The following is a 17,144-nucleotide window of genomic DNA, read 5'->3' as shown; positions in this document are numbered from 1 at the left end:
CTCTCTATATATTATATGTGCAAATACTTATATCTACATTTTCATCCTTAATTTTAGTTTTCTTTCTGGTGGGGGGGATGAAATGGAAAAAATTAAAATAAAGCGCACAGTAGAGAACAAAGGAAAACTAACAAGGAAGCAAAGAAAAAGTGGGCAGCTTTCAAAACAATGTGTAGTATTTATTATGTAGGTTTTCCTGAAATGGAAATTTATTGTTTTATACTGAATCCTCTCTCATAATCTTCTGTGTACATGGCAATCTTTTTCTTTTCTTTTTTTTTATATTTAAGCTTAAAGTTAAAAAAAGATTTTATCTCTTCCCCCACATCCAAAAAAAAAAAAAAAAAGAATAATTAAGAAGCCTTTTGATAAGAGTAAGAAAGGAAAGTATAAAAGTTTAACTTGAAAAACTAACTTTAAGGTACTATTTAAATGTCAATTTTTTTTCTTAAGAAACCAAAGTGTAAGAAATGAATTGTAGGAAAATAAATGGAAAAAAAGGAAAGAGGTTAAAATCTTTATTTTCCTATGTATGTAGCATGGTAGTCTTGTCATTTTTCTAATTATTTTGCTTAAGGGCTTGTACTTCCCTCACCTGGGATATGATATTCCAGCAGTTTGAGAAGTAGGAAGAGTTAAGGTACAGTCAATTGAAAAGGAACTATTCTTCCATTATGACTGTAGAGTCTGTATCTTTAAGAAGGTCTAGTTAATAAGAGGATCTGAAACACTATTGGAAACAATAAGTTTTATTGTCCCACGGTGCTTTCTGGACAGGTTGAGTGCTTGCATGAATAAGAGCTGAAAGTAACCTTTCAGGGATTTCTCCTTTAAAATTTTTTTTTTTATATATTCATGAAAGCAAGGACATTTATTCCCAGCATGTCGAATAAATTCTAGATGATACTTTATAGAGTTACCTTTGGAGTCTGACTCTTGGTTTCCTGACTACTAAAGAGAAGAAGAAAGCTTTTTTTTTTTCTTTTTTAAAATACCAATTCTTCCCCAGGATTCTGAGAATAACAGTGTACTACAAAATTACCAGTCTGACAATGTTTGGCCCTAAATCAAGAGCTATATTGGATTTCTTGTTAGGTCTCCAATTTTCCTCCTTTCAATTAGCATCACTTTATCTGAGCTGAGCTTTCACTGGTTGGACTCCATCCAAGATTCTACTTGGGGTAGTTTTTAAGGATGAAGGGAAGCTGTTTCCTGGATTTGTCACAAAGAATACATGAAACTGGCTATCACCTATATGTTTATGGCAAGGAAGTCTACAGTGTCTTGTGATCTCTCCTGATAATGTCATTGTGCATTTTGTATAGAAGAGATGATAAGTAGAAGTTTGCAATTAAGGATACTCTAGAATTCCTAGCTATCATCAAGAGGATTTTAAAAATGGAATTAAATTTTTTAAATCATCAGGTTTTTTTTTAACTAAAGTAAGACAAGTTCCTAGTTTCTTGGTTTACAAAGAATAATTAATATTCTGTAGATTTAAACTCCATATGTTTTCAATGCTCTTCACAAGTGTGAGAACTCCCAAAGCAAATGAAAACCTTAAATTACCAGGACAAATGTTTCTTTGTTTAAGTAATGTGAAAATTGCTTTCCATTTATTTTTTAACCACTAAAATAACTGAACATTTGAAATATGTGAACTAAAAACAAGATGCATTATTCCTTTCTTAGTAGAAAATCTAGTTGGCTTTATTGAAATGCTGTAAAGGAAAAGCTTCTAAATTAAATTGTATTGATGCAGGCTAAAATAAATGCTTCCTTTCTTCCCCAGAAGTTCCTGGGAACTCGATGCCAAACTCCCAATCTCGACCAAATAGCTCAGCTCTTTCTGCTTTCTCAGGTGTTCTTCATCTCAGGTGTTCAGTAGCTTCTTTTTGATTCCAGGAATCACAGTTTCTGAACTTCATTTATTCTGTAGCACTGGAGAATGCAAAGAAGTGTAAAGTTATGAGACAAAGTTGCTTCTCAAAATGGCTTAACTCTACTATGATTTAAAACCTGAAATTTAAGTGAATTCATATTAGCAGGGAAGGATATATAAATATCTTCTCTAAGTTCACCCGTTTCGATCAGTTATATGTGGAGACATCGTATTTAGATTCTGCTATTAAGTATCTCACTAGAATGCTAGTGAAAGACATTCCGAAAATATACAAAAGTGTGTCTCTTGTGAGTATTCAATATATCTGAGTAGGGGCATGACATGGGGGTGTGTATATAATTTTATATTCATATACAAATGTGTATAAATAAATTCAGGGCAGCTAGGGAAGGAAGGGAGGAAGGAAAGAAGGGAAGGAGGAAGGGAGGGAAGAAAAGGAGAGAAGAAGGAAGGGAAGAAGGAAGATAAGGAGGAAAGGAGAGAGGAAGAGAGAAAAGAAGGGATGGAAGAAAGGAGGGAGGGAGGAGGAAAGAAAGAGATGGAGGAAGAGGGGAAAGGAGAAAGGAAATAGGAGAGGAAAGGAAAAAGGAATGGAGGGGAGGAAGGGAAAGGAAGGAAAGAGGGAAGGAAGGCAGAAGAAATGGAGGAAGGAGGGAAAGAGGGGGGAAGAGGAGGAAGGGAAGGAAGAGAGAATAAGGAACCTGAGAAATCAATGATGGTTGGATTTTTCTAAAGAACCTATTGTTCTTCTTTCTATAAAAGTCTAAGTCCCTTAATCTAGATAACCACAAGTCTTGGTTAGTAGGAAGACAGAAGACCTAAATGAACAATTCTGGAGATAAATTGTTCCCAGGATTAAAATGCATTCAAAAAAATTATGTAAAGTCTTTTTGCAATTCCTAAAACAAAATCTGGCAGAATATACAACAGGTTCTCTCAGTGCTCTTCTTTTCCACAATAAATTAGAATAATACTTGAAGAAGATATTCAAAGAATCTGCAAGGATCTGTTGTATAGCTTTCCAATTCATTGTGTAAAGAAGAAACAAATGTTTGCAAGGTCAGACAGCCTGATATTGAAAGAGATGGACTGGAACAAAGAATATTTCTACAGATATTATCCTGGGAAACTAAGAGTTGACAGTGATTACTCGTGTTATGTAGTTTGAAACACACATACACACAATCTCCCTCCTTCCCTTTAGTAAACATTTTAAGTTTGAAGCCATCCTCCTAGGGATTGAGTGATTATGTGGTTATGTAGAGGAAAGTATGTTTCTGGCTCAAGAAATAGCTGCACTTTTTTCTTTGCCATACTTTTCAGTAAATATATCTTTTAAAGAATGAATTGGTATGAATTGGTTAATTGATATTGAAACAATAATCACTGATTAGATGATATGGGGAAGATATTAAAAAGCAAAGATATGGGGAGAATGATAGTAAATAAGGACTTATAAGCATAGTTTTAGAAGATTCCCCCCTAATCCTCAGGGTTATTCCTAAACTCTAAGGAAATCTGTCTTGCTTGTTGGGATGTGAGTTAGAGAGTTAGACCAGAGACTATATGTCTACAAAAACCCAAAATAATTTGGAGAAGGAAAGAATAATATCTATATTTATATCTATATCCATATCTATTTATATCACATGGTTGGAACTAGAATGATGCAAGGAAGTTGGAGATGATGGTATAGATTTGGTGTTATAGTAATAATCTGCTCCACCAAAAAAAGTTTAACTGGAAAAGTAATAATGGGAATCCAATGTCGTGGAAACAAAGGAGGAGATGGCATAAAAACAGAGAAGCTGTATAATATGACATTTCATATAGAAAAATATGAGGATTATGAATATAACTATGACAAAACATAGACATTGAATTTAATGATTAATAGACGTTCAGATCCTGTAGAAACCTATTCAGTAGGATAATGAAGGCAGAAATCTGATTGGAAGACTGCGTGCTAAGTAAGTGGAACTGGCAAGCAAAGGAAGGAGAAAGAAAGGATGTTATCTTGGAAAGGGGGGTGTGGCTGAGACAAGGCAAAATTGTATTTATTTTAATTTTTAAGATTGGGAAGATCAAAGGAACTGGTAGAGAGAGAAACATTGAAGATATGAGAGGGAGATTAATTTATGTTATAGAGAAGATGAGAGAAAATTAGATAAAAGGGGACAAAAGGAAAAACTCTGGAAGTAAGGAAGATCACCTTTCTCATTGAGACCTGAAGGAAGAAGGAGAGGATGGGAAGATAATGAGAGTTTAAGAAGAGTCAGAGAAGGGGAAGGAGTTCATAAAATTAGAGATTTAAAGCTGGGTGGGGTCATAGAGACGATCACTCTCATTTTACAGGGAAAGCAATTGAAACCTGCAATAAAACTCTGAGGAAACATTCAAACACAGGTCTGCTTCTGAGTCTAATACTCTTATCCACATGGGATTGCTTCAATTTTCTCAGTAGAGAGGAGATCACTTTCTGATAATAAAGGAACATGGGATGGAATTGGGAGCTTGAGAGTTTTGGAACATCCACTGTGGGAAATGTGATAGTTATAAAATGTCATGTTGAGTTTTCCTTGGTAATTAACCTTGACAGTATTATTACTGACACAGAGTTATGGAGGCTATAATTGCTCATTCCTCTCCTATTCAGTTTATTTATATAGATATCTATATATAGATATAGATTTACATACACATTCATACGAAAGGGGGGGGGGTGTTACCTAACACAAGGCATCTGTCTCTATTGAGGAAATAGCTTTCTGTTAGTAATAGAGTAGGACCTCCTTAATTCAAAATCCACTTGTTCTTGGAAAAGAAATACCTTTAGATCTATGAGAATCCAGAATGCCCAAGATATGCTATTCTCTTTGACTCTCAAAAGGGAAGATAATTAAGACATAGATACATACAAAGTTCCTGCCAAGAAATAAAATAACTATATCTCTTGTTTTTAGTTCATAAGCTAATAAATCCTATTTAATTTTCCTGATCCCAGCTGGGTCTTCTATGTTTCCTTTTTTAGGTAATATCTCACTGTTAATCTTTATCAAGAGCATTCTCATTTTCTGGCTTACTTATAGGTATTTTTTGGTTACATTCAGAGAAACAATAAAGTTTTTCTTTAATTCTGTGGATGAGGAATAAGGCTTTTTTTTTTTTTTTTTTTTTTTTTTTTACAGGATGCATTAATTTAGAATTGGATTCTCAGATCAGTTGTCATTCAATGCGAGGACATATATTTTGTGAAATGTATCTAACTAATAGCTTTAGCAGTGCCTCCCTAAGGCACTGCCACTTCATATTAGGAACTATCATTTCCTGACTATTGTGCTTATAATACAAACACTGGGGGGAAAAACCCTCCAAATACAATAACGTGATTGGAAGGGATGACATTAAGAAGTCATCTTAATTATCCTTAGGCCAAGGTGAACTATGACATACTAGACAAATTGCTTTCTAACCCATCTAAAAGATCCCCAGGGAAAAAGATTTCATCACTTCATTGAATAATTCATCCCAATATCATCTAGCAACCACCACCGTTAGAAAGTTTTAACCATTTCTATCATGGAATACAGGTTCCTTGATAAAATACATATCTTCCCATAATCTGTATTAACAATACCTCTGGCTGATATTTGCCATTGCTCACTAATGCCATTAAATGCTATTATTTTTGTCATTAACTATTAGATTTTTAGTCTTTGATTAAATGGAGACCTGGGACAAACAAGAAACATTAGAAACCCAGATATAAATTATTAGTTTAAGGCCATTGGTCCTGGAGTCAGGAGGACCTGAGTTCAAATCCAGCCTAAGATATTCAACACTCCTACCTGTATGAGCCTGGGCAAGACACATACATGTCTCACCAAAAAATATATATATATATTAAAAATGATTGGTTTTGTAGAATATTGCCTTGAGATTCATGGTAGATTAACTCAAACAATTATAGAAATAAATGTTCCTAATATTCACACCAATGAAAATTACTTTATTTGGTCAATTTTCAAATAAAGTGGCTTCTCTGGGGCCATTTCCCTTACTCTGAATCTCAGAGGGTGACTGGTTTTGAAGGGGAAAGCAGAACACTCTTGCGCCCTACTGTTACTTTTAGACTTTCTCTTTACTTATACACTCCTTATTTTATTTATTATTTATAGCATTTTATTTTATCTAACCGCTTCCTTATTGAGAAATTTGGATATTGACCCTATCTAACCATATTCTCTCATCATTCCACTTGTTCATGTTTCATTCTTGTTCTTTGCCTTTGAGACCTTTAACCCCTCTCCCCTACCCCGACCCCTCCAGTCCTCAGTACTTTCTCCAGTCATTATACGACTTAGGAAATAGACATATTTCCTTTCTCCAACTTCAACCCAGTAGTTAGCCATTTCAATTATATGTTTCCTGCTCTTAAATCCCCTAATCCTTGTTCTAGTGCTACTGTTCTCTTGTGAAACCTTAACCTAGGTGAACTCCCAGCAAATGCCTCCTTTGCTCCTCTTCACTAGCCACTGAAGTTACAAGAAATTTCACAATTCTGCGATCTGGGTGCACTACAGATTTATATTAGTCAACCTCAAATGGATCCACATTAGGGCAAAACATTTTTTTTTTAAACTCCATTATATTGACTCCTCATAACACTCTCCCTAAGAAGATATTCCAAACATTTTCTTCCTTTCTCAAGTCTTCCAGTACCTCCATTTTTACCTCTATCAGCTGAGGACCTTCCATTTTACTTTACTGAGAAAATTATGACCATTCAACATGAGCCTCTCTTTTCCTGTTTTCATTTCACAATCTCTTGACATCATTTCCTACTCTATTCTCTTCTCCAGTTTCTGACAGAGATGACCAAAGCCAACGCCCTCTATGTGTGTACTTGATTCCATTCCTTTTTTTCAACAGACTGCAAAGCATCCCCCTTCTCCCTTCTCCTTAAAATTTTTAAATTCCTCCTATCAAGGGATATCTTCTTTATTTTCTTATATGCTACTCTCTTATCCTTAAAAATTCTTAGAGTCTATCATAACGAAGATGATACTATCCTATCAAGCTACTATATCACTCCTCTATTTTTATCTGCTCCTTCTTGAAAAATTTGCTTCCTTCAAGTTTTCTCTTTTCTACACAGCAATGCTTTGCAATATCTTTTACCCTCATAATTCTACTGAAACTATTTTGTCCAAAGTTAGTAATGATCTCTTTCTTAAATCTTTTCTCAATTCTAAACCTTCTTAACATATGTACTGCATTTGACACTGTTGACTACCCTTTCCTCCTGGATACTTTTTCCCTCCAAAGTTTCCCTGATAGTATTCTTTCTCGCTTGCCAGATTGCTCTTTTTCGGTATCCTTTCCTGGCTCATCATCCTTATGTGCCCTCTAACAGTAGAGATTCACCAGGATTTTGTCCTAGGCTCAGTTCTTACCATATTCCTTTCCTACTCAACTAATGGAAGGAACTTTCTATTGCCTCTAGAATAAAATATATACTCCGCTGGGAGCTTTTAAATTTCTACATAACTTCATCCCAATTTATATTTTCCAGCCCCATTGGACACCATTCTCTTTCCTATGTTTTGTATTCAATGGAAAAGACTATTCTGTTATTCACATGTATTTTGGACCATCTCCATTTGTCCTGATCCACTGGATCCAGAAGCCAGATGGCTTTGGAGGAGAAAGTGTGGCTGGTGACTAAGCACAGCCCTCCCTCATTTCAATTCAATTTACTTGCATGTCATGGTTTTCTTTGAGAACAAAGGACAAACACCACATACAACCCCATTTCCTAACTCTGGGATATATTCCCTACTTAATTTTACCTTAAAGAATCCCTTTCTGAAGGATGAAGATCAAGTACTATTTTCTGCTTGAAGCCTTTCCAAATGCCCCCAACTGCTAGTATCCTCCCTCCCAAACGATTCTCTATATATTTGTGTTTATTGACTTTATACCTGTGCTGCATGTTATTTTGCTGCCTTCCCATTAGATTATGGGTTCTGTCTAATTAATGACTGCTTCATTCTTTGCATTTGTATTCCACAGTGCTTAGTGGAGTGCCTAGCTCATAGAAGAGCTAAATAAATACTTATTGACTGAACAACTCTGGCCCTCCTAGTGAAGATGGGGTCAGGTCTTCCTCAGGTGACAGCCATGTGGCTTGTGAACACATGGCCCTTTTGGAGCTTTTGCTCCCTGTTTTTGTCTGTTTTTTGATACAGGTACCTTGATTGCCACCAGGGAAGAGAAATAGTGATTTGGCTGGTAAGTGCCTTTTGTATGCACACTAAATTTAATTTCAACAGCCATTTAAAGGGCCATTTCTATGCAATAAGCAAATTTAAAACAATTTTAAAGGTGTAGGAAGTTCCAGGAGCAGGCTCACTAAGGTAGGTGGTCCCTGGGAAGATATTTTGTAAAAAAGGGGTTTGAACTGAGTCTTAAAGGAGGCTAGAGAAGCTAAGAGGAAGAGCATTCCAGGCATGGGGATAGCAGGTACACATGCAATTGCACAGTGTGTCGTGTGATGAATAGCAAAATGCACACTATTTATAGCTTGATAGTGGAGTGCATGGAAACAAAGTCAAGTGCAAGAAAGCTAGAAAGGGACTAGGTCATGAAGGGTTTAAACACCAAACAAAGGAATATTTGATCTAGAGATAATAGTTTCTGGAGTTTCTTGAGTAGGGAGATGGTCAGACTTTTGTATTTTCTTTCTCAGCTGCTATATCACACTGTCGCTTCATTGATCCCTTGCTTTTCCCATCGACTTTAGTATCTCTGATGGATTCTACACTACTGATTGTTCAGCTGAGATTTTGCTCTTTTGGCCAGCTCTTGTAGAAAAAAGTAAGCTCTCTTACCATATGTGTGTGTGTAATATGCACATATATATATGTACACACACACACAAGCTTTTCCCCAGGCGTATTTAAGAAGTGGACCAGAAGTTGGCCATAGTTACAACTTACTTTTCAGTTACATTCCTGACTTTTATATGTGTAAATGTAGGTCACTAGATCAGAAAGGATTTATATCTTTCAAAACCTACTATTTCAAGTCTGAAAGAGGAATATTCAAACTTACTTAAGTGATTGAATAAAATGTGTAGGCAATATCTTTCAAAGTGAATTACAGTTTAAAGATTGTTGGTTAAACATTTCTCATGCCCTTTAATTAAGAGCGCTAATGATTTGCCTACTGATCGGTCAACAAGCTTTTATTTATTAAGCTTCTACTATGCGAGACTGCGGACTGCAGACTGTAAGACAAACTCCATCCATAAAACCCCAGGCCCTGTTCTCAAGGAGGTCGCCGTCTATGGGGGATTGTTTGTTCCTTCTCGAAGGGGACCATGACTTTAGGAAGGTGACGCTAACTTGCAAGTGGATTGCCTAAGTGAGCGAGGGCTGGGCAAAGTCACCAGCTTCATTTTATCTACTGTGGGAGACAATATGCAAACAATCGTTCGAAAAAAGATGAAAAAATACAAGATAAATCAGAGATACTGGGATCAGGAAAGACTTCTCATAGAAGAAAAGATTTGAACTGGAATTTGAAGCCAGAAGGAAGAGACAAGGAGGAGAATTGCAAGCGGGACAGCCAGTGAGCCCTCGGGACCCGAGTATCTGGTGGGATGAATAGCAGAGTCCAAGATTAATTACCCCAGGGACGAGTTAAGGGGTGAGGTGAAAGACAAGGGTTCTTAAACTTTTCCCACCCAGGAGCCCTTTTCACTTGAGAAGTTTTTACGGGCTCGGGTATACAGACGTATGAAATAGGCGTACAAATCAAACATTTGCTGATCATAAATCATTCCGTGACTTTCACATTCAGTTTGGAGACCCCGTTAAGAAGTTAAGGTATAAGAGGGCCGAGTTAGGAAGGGAGGAGTTCCCATTGGTCCCGGAGAAGACAGGGAGTCCCTGGAGTTACTGGGCGAGTAGCACGGTGGGACCCACACGTTGGAAAGATTACTTTGTGATAGGCTCGGGGACCCAAGAGGGATGCAACTCTGCTCTCCAGGACGGCTCCTTAGGAAATCTTGGCTTTCCACACCCAAAATGTTTTCTGCTCGCAGCGCTGGCCGGACTTGAGCAAAACCCTGACAATCTCCTTTTCACTGAGGGGCGGAGGAGGTTGGTCACCTCTCACTGGGGTGCAGTGGCAGCCAGTCCCCTTCAGGATAAACAACAATCCCCCACAACAGTGACCTCCTTGACAACAGGGCCTGGGGTTTTAGGGATGGAGTTGGTCCTTCTTTAGTCTGCAGGTGTGCAGAGATGGTTAAAGGAGGTGGGGGTAGGGGGGCACCCAGACCCTCAGCTGGGGCCAGGCTTTCGTGCACTCTGCCCCCCCGGGAACGCCCCTCCTAAAGCCTCGCGAGCTTTTTTCTGTTCCCCCCTCGCTTGTAGAAGCGAGCGCTTCCGTAGTTAGGGCTTCATTCATTTGGAACTCGCTCTCCCGGCCCGGAGCCTGCGCGCTAGGCAGAGAAACAGCTTTCAAAAGCACCGCCAGCCACGCCTGACGCACAACTCGGCTTTGGGGAACCTCGCCGACGTCGGGATTTCTCTTTCCCTCCCCGTCCCGCCTTCCTATAGCGTTTGGACTCTAGTCCCTGCTAAGCGACGCCCTGGGCCCCCGAGGCACTCTGGGACGTACAGTTCGGGGGCGGCACCGCCCTCGGCGTTTCCATTCGCTTTAGTGCTTTTTGAAAGGCCAGGGTAGAAAGAGAAGCGGACCTTTTTTGCCACGTGCCCAGGCCCAGTGTCCTCTGGGAGTTGTAGTCGGCAGCGGGGGCGGGGTTAGGGGCGGGCGCTGCCAGTAAGGAGACGTAGCTCTCCGTTGGGGGTGTGCATCGGCAGCCCATCGGACGAAGCTGGCGGGCTGAGTGGCCGCTCGGAGCCGGTCCCTCGGTTGGCCTGGCCTGGGCGGCGGCTTCGTGGCCTTCCAGTGCGTGGGTCCTGGTAGAGCCCCGAAGCGGCCTCTCTTCTGTCCGTCACCTACGCGGCGGCATCCTGTCGCTCTGCAGAGCCCGGCGCCTCCCAACCCGGCTCCGGAGGGCGACGTGGCCACCCCGTTTCCCGGCCCTCCACCCCCGGGGCGTGGGGGTCTCTGCCGGCCTCCCCCGCCCTCGCCCCTCGCATCTATTCCTCGCTCGCCATGGAAGCGGCTTGGCGCCAGATGGCGGCCGGCAGAGGCCGCGCCAGAGGCCGGGCGTCCGCAGCCCCGGCCCCGGGGAACGGAGTCCAGCCGCGCGGAGGCGGCCGGGGTAGCGGAGCCCCTGGGGCCGGCAGCCGGCCTGGGCCCGGCCGAGGGGCCGGCGGCACTACGACTCCTTCCCTGGCCCGGAGCCCGCCCGGCGGCCTCCCGGGAGCGGCGGCTACAGCGGCGCTTCAGGCCCCGGCGGCCCCGGGTGAGCTCCTCGCGCGTTCCCCTGGTGGGGGGAGGGGGAGGAGGTGAGGGGGGCGGGGCAGGCCTGCCTTCTCCCTTGCTTTCCCCTTTTCTCTGTTCCTCCCCTCCCCCAACTTCTCCCTTCCCCTCCCTCCAGCTCCACGCCCGGGGTCTGTGGGCGCGTTACCCACTTGTCTGGGTCCAGCCACGCCAGGCCATGCCGGGGAAGGAGGTGGTGGTAAGGAGGCTCCACCTTTTTTGTGCCAGGACCTGGTGGGCATTCCGCCGGAGCCATTATTTCTTCTCGGAGTCCTTTTGGCAAACGCCTAAAACAAAAGGCAGGGGTAACTAAGCCGCCCCGGGGACGGCGCTGTCAGAATTTGGAAGGACTCGGGCTGAGCCGCTGCCGCGGCAGCGTGGGGCGTGTCCAGCCCCCAGCGAACCGGCAGAACTCCGCTGGGAGACCCCCGGTATAGTGGGCCGGCCAAGTGGCCGCGGGAGTCCCGAAGTGCCCCCTCCCGGGTCGTTTTCGCTCGGGACACTTCCGTCAGTGGCTTCCCCCTCGTGTGCTTGATGGGCTGGAAGGGAAGGGCAGAGCGGTGTCCTTAGCAAGAAGACCCCAAGTGGGTCACCCGGGGCGCGGGATGCGACCGAACCGAAAAAGGGCAGCGCTTCTGAAACAGGGCGAAGTGATGCGCGGCGGCCTGCAGGCCGCCCCGCAACCCCCCGCCCCTCTTCGCAGCTTCAGTGACCAGCCCCCGGCTGCGAGCCCGGAGTTAAGGTGTAGAATGCAGTTTTGGCAGCATGTTTTCCCCTGATACTGCGATTTCTCTATAATAAATCTCTACCAAAATAAGCATCTTTTCGGATAACTTAACCACGGCATAGGGGTAACCCTGGCTCTCAAGACTTTTCTAATGTCACAGCACACTCTGCCAACTTGGAAGGGCCTGGAGAATGGGCCTTGCTCTTGATCCCCAGGTTGACTTTAAAATGGTGGGAGTTTTTTAGGCCACTACAGCCCCTGAAGACCCAGTCATAAGATGTGAGATTGTCATCCCCGTCTAGGATGCTGAAGGAATGCCTCCTCCTCATGGATGGTTCCTGAGCTGTCATTAAAATTCACTTTTTATCACCTGAGCACACCTTGCTTGGGAATCTGAATAGTTATGGGACGGTAGATCAAAAGTGTTTTGTGAATAATCAAGAAAACAACTAATGCATTCGTGGACAATTGAGAATTAAGATCTTAAGAATGTTTACTGACCCTGTTGACCTTAAAAGGTCACGTTACTATGTCTTCACTAGAATAGGGAAGATACTTTTTTAGGTTGGAGGCAATTTTTCATTAATATTTAAGAGTGAAGCTTTTCATTTATCCCCTCGAAAGACTTTAATGATAATGTAAAGTGCTTTGCAAATTAAAAAACCCTATATAAACCTGACCATCTAGCTGCCCTATCTCTATAAATTATTACTTGTCTTACATATTTGGATGATCCTTGTTAACAGTTTCTTTCCCCTTATCCAAAGATTCTCAGACAATGGGCTTGGGTATTTTTTTTTTTTTTTAAGAAAAATGTTTTGTTTTATGCTTTCAAATGTTTTTTACACTATCCTCTGAGTTGTTTTGTCTGCCCTTCCTTCCTCCTTTCCCTTCCCTCCTTCCTCCTTTCCTTTCCCTTCCTCCCCTCCCTTCCCTTCCCTTCCCTCCTTCCTCTTTTCCCTTCCCTTCCTCCCTCCTTCCTCCTTTCCTTTTCCTCCCTTCCTCTCTCCCTCCTTTCCTTTCCCTTCCTTTCCCTTCCTCCCTCCCTCCCTCCCCTTCCTTCTCTCTCTCCCTCCTTTCCCATCCCTTCCCTCTCTCCCTCTCTTCTTTCCTTTCCTTTCCCTTCTCTCCCTCCCTCCATCCTCCTTTCCTTTCCCTCTTTCCCTCCATCCTCCTTTCCCCTTCCCTCCTTCCTCCTTTCCCTTCCTCCCTCCCTCTCCCTCCTTTCCTTCCCTTTCTCCCTTCCCATCTTCCCTCCCTCCCTCCCCTTCCCTCTTTTCCTCCTTTCCCTTCCTTTCCTTCCCTCCTTTCCCTCCCCTCCCTCTCTCTCTTCTTTCCCTTCCCTCCCTCCTTCCTTCCTTATCTTAACTCTTTATAAGGAATTCCTTGTTCCCTTAGAGATGAGCAACTCATTTGAAACTTGCTGTATTTAGGGTGTCTTGGGCATTCAGAAAGATTAAGATTAGCCACATCATTAATGATGTTAAGGACCATGCCCAGTTAAGGGACAGGTCAATTCTCTGAGAGTCTCCACAGTTGTAAATCATAACACTTGAAGAAGTTACAAAGCAGGAGGTCAGACCTCAGTGGAGAGGTCAGAGAGCAGCAATTGTCTCTCAGTCTCCTTGTATCATCATCCATTTACTTGAAGAGATCCATTCTACAGGTCTGAGTTAGACCTCCAGCAGCCACGGGCAGGTGGTTCCCATATCACAAGTATATATCAGTGGCAGGACTTAAATCCTGGTGCTTTATTCTAAGACTCCTTTCCATTGCCTTTGAGAAATAAAGGTGCGCTTGTACCTTTATTGTGTGCTTGTAGGCACACAGTAAATGCTAAACTAGTAAATGCTCAATTATTTGCACTAATTCACCAAAAAATAAGTTTAATTTTGTGCTAGAAATAGAAAATATTGTTCTTGCCTTTGAGGAATCCTATATTAGGATAATAAGACATATATGCATATGAAACTATGATTAAGTACCCAAATCATATAAACAATAAGCCTTAAGTAGGTTGATAATCCAAAAACAAATTTTTTTTTTAGCATTTTATATATGTGTGTATGTGTGTATACATACATGCACATATGCATATCACAAATGAAGTCGCATGCTTATTTTGTTACAATATAAAAATTTGTGTTTGAATTTTAGAAATAATGTTAAACTCCTTTAAAATTATGATTACTATTTTTCTTTTTTAATTTAGTTTTCCTTCAGAGAGAGCAGTCACTAGAAGTGTTATTCTTCCACATTTTTAGAAATGGGAAAATATTTTTTGATGTAGTTTCAGTTTATATTTTTACAACATTCTAAGTAACTTTCTTTTGCCAATTTTGGTGGTGGAGGTATGGTGTGTGAGAAAAGGATATCTTTGTAACATTGTTATTTCCTTGGTTCACTTAGTAATTCTTTTTGAAGGACATTATTACAGAAACAATTGTGCTTGACTAAAGTAAATGTTTTCTGTTGAAAAGCAATATATTTGTAATCAAGTGCTATAAAAAGACAAACTCTAGTAGAAGTTATTTCGGGGATTTTGGTGAAGGAGAATTTATGAAGGATAAAAGACTAACTTCTGTTTTATAATTTGTACTTTACTGCTTGAGAGTGTTTTACAGAAATTAAAAATCACCTTATTCTTTTAAACAGAACTAATTTCACAAAAGAAATTTGAGGAAATCAAGAAGGCTAATCAAGCGGCAGCAAAAAAACTGGTTGAAGATCACTTTAGTTCCTCTGAAGAAGAAGGAGATGAAGATACTGAAGGAAAGCAGGGGAAAATTGTTGACAAGACATTCATAACTTATACGAGTCAGATAGGTAAAAACAATAAAATTGTATGTCTGTATTTGGTTGACAAAGCTAAACTTTTGATTTGTAGTGACTCATATAGGTGAGGTTTACATCAGAAGAATTAGCCTTTTGGTCCGCATTTTGGTAGGCCAAATCATTTTTCTTTTTTTCTTTTCTTTTCTTTTTTTTTTTTTTTTTTTTTTTTTTTGGCTGAGGCAATTGGGGTTAACTGACTTACTCAGGGTCACACAGCCAGGAAGAAATAAGTTTTTGAGGCCAGATTGAACTCAGATCCTCTTGACTTCAGATGCTCTACGTACTTGGACATCTAGCTGCCCCCATTTTTCTTTTTTAATTTGAGCCCTGACTGTCTATGAAGCAAAGAGAACTGTAGCAATGACTTCCCTCTTATATTTTATATTGATTCTTTCTCTTGCTTTTGACTAGATTGCAGCAGAATATTAGGGTGAACTCAGCAAAGTTTAATTCTCTCCAATCACTGCCTTGATTTCTGAACTTTTTTTGGTATTCTTCCTTGTCATTTGACTTGACTTTTGTGGACTTTGAATGCCTCTTTTGATTTTTTTGTTCTGATGCCATTTCCTTTTATGTCTTATGCTCAGTGCATGATGAAAATACTATTCATTTCTCATTATTACTTGTCCCTTAATTTATAACTTCTATAAATTTTTTGTTTTTCAGTATATTTTAAGGTTTGGGGGTGATGCTCTCGCATCCTGTTAACATGAACATCTTTTTTATTCACTGGGAAAAGGCTAGAGAGGTCTCATTTCAGATATATACTATATATAAATTGTGATGTTCATTATGCAAGTACATGGCTCAAAAGGATTGTTGCAGTTTTGATAGGCCTTGAGGAAGGGCTCTTGAGAGGTCCTATCTGAGAGTTCTTAACTGAAATTTGAATTTAGTAGTTATTAAAAATGCACTATGGAATTCAGTACAGAGGTCAGGGCTGGATCTGTGTATTCTTGTGGTAATTGAAGCTCTAGAAATAGATGTAGTAACTAAGGGAAAGAATACAGTGAGAAGCAAATAGGGTCCAAGACAAATCTGAAGCCTGCATTTAGGGAGCAACAGAAGGAGAAAGAACTAGCACAAAAGACAAAAGGCTCAGGTAGAGAGAATTAGGATAAAAGTGCATCAGAGAAACCAAACTAAAAGGGAAGTTCAAAAAGGGAAATAGTTGGCAGTGCCAGTTGATACCTCAAAGTCTTGAGGTTGTTTTTCAGGATCACTGTTGCCATCTTAAAAAATGTCATTGTAATCAAGTTTCTTCCACTTCACATCTGTTTAAGGACTGGCAGAAATCTGAATGCTCACCTTAATATAGGTGAAAGCAGAAAAGAATCATAATTGTTACTTTTCTAAAGAAATGAGTATTCTAGCAAAGCAGTTTGATTCTCTTTGATAGGAATATCTTTTAGTGACATGCATTTAATAGGATAGGCAGCAAATTGGAGCCAGGGAAATAAGTTAAAGTACCACTGAAGATGCTACCTCCTTGGACCTCAAGTTTTTATTCTGTAAAATAAGGAGGGATTGGACATGAAAGACCTATTTTGGCACTAAAGCTAAAATCCTATATTCATTGATATTGCTCTAGTTTGGTGGCAGATAGATGTGTGTATTGCTTTATTTGGCTAAGAATATTTTTTTTTCATGACTGTACCCATAATGGTAATCTATTTCCTCTGTGATTGACATAAATGTAAGCTTTAGTTTAAGTGGCTCTGTGACTTCAGGATTATATAAAATTTGTGGTAAAGTGAGAACACAGGAACTTAGAATTCTTGGGATCTGCAGTTGTTTGTAAATCATATAAAAGATAACTGGGTAGGAGTCTTTTGTCTTTTAGTCTTCTTAGAAAGTTGCTCTTGTGAAGTATGATGATCCTTTTCGGTGGATTATAATTGTATCAGAGAAAAATAACCCTAATGAGACTTTCAGAAAATCCTTAGCTGACAGTTAAAAAAAATTTTTTTGTGACAAAAAAATTTTGTGATAAAGGATGCCTTATAGTTCTTAGAGTAAATTTTCATTTATGTGATTTTATGAATATATTTAGCACTTAAGACTCTTAATCGCTCCTCTTTCGGGGAAATTTTAACTTTTTAAAATTAATATTCTGCACTATGTATTGATAAAATCTTTTTGTGATTTGTGGAAACATGATGGAATTTTGACAGTGACTGGTTATATAGTAAATTTTCTTTTGAGGAATAAATTATA

At 40.2% G+C, this 17,144-nt stretch overlaps 1 protein-coding gene across 1 annotated transcript in view; it reads left to right on the top strand.

The window, feature by feature from the left end:
• The first annotated feature begins 9,144 nt into the window (after positions 1–9,144).
• Positions 9,145–17,144, top strand: part of NFXL1 (nuclear transcription factor, X-box binding like 1) — a 67,842-nt gene continuing 59,842 nt past the window's right edge. Inside the window, exons 1-2 of the mRNA XM_051963988.1 lie at positions 9,145–11,348; positions 14,748–14,918. Of these exons, the coding sequence (XP_051819948.1) occupies positions 11,096–11,348; positions 14,748–14,918 (424 nt within the window). The 5' untranslated portion in view covers positions 9,145–11,095. The remainder of the gene's footprint in view (positions 11,349–14,747; positions 14,919–17,144) is intronic.

This window comes from Antechinus flavipes, chromosome 6, assembly GCF_016432865.1.
Source record: "Antechinus flavipes isolate AdamAnt ecotype Samford, QLD, Australia chromosome 6, AdamAnt_v2, whole genome shotgun sequence".
Taxonomy (NCBI): Eukaryota; Metazoa; Chordata; class Mammalia; order Dasyuromorphia; family Dasyuridae; genus Antechinus; species Antechinus flavipes.
Note: the sequence above shows the minus strand (reverse complement) of the source record. Positions and strands in the feature narration are given on the sequence as shown.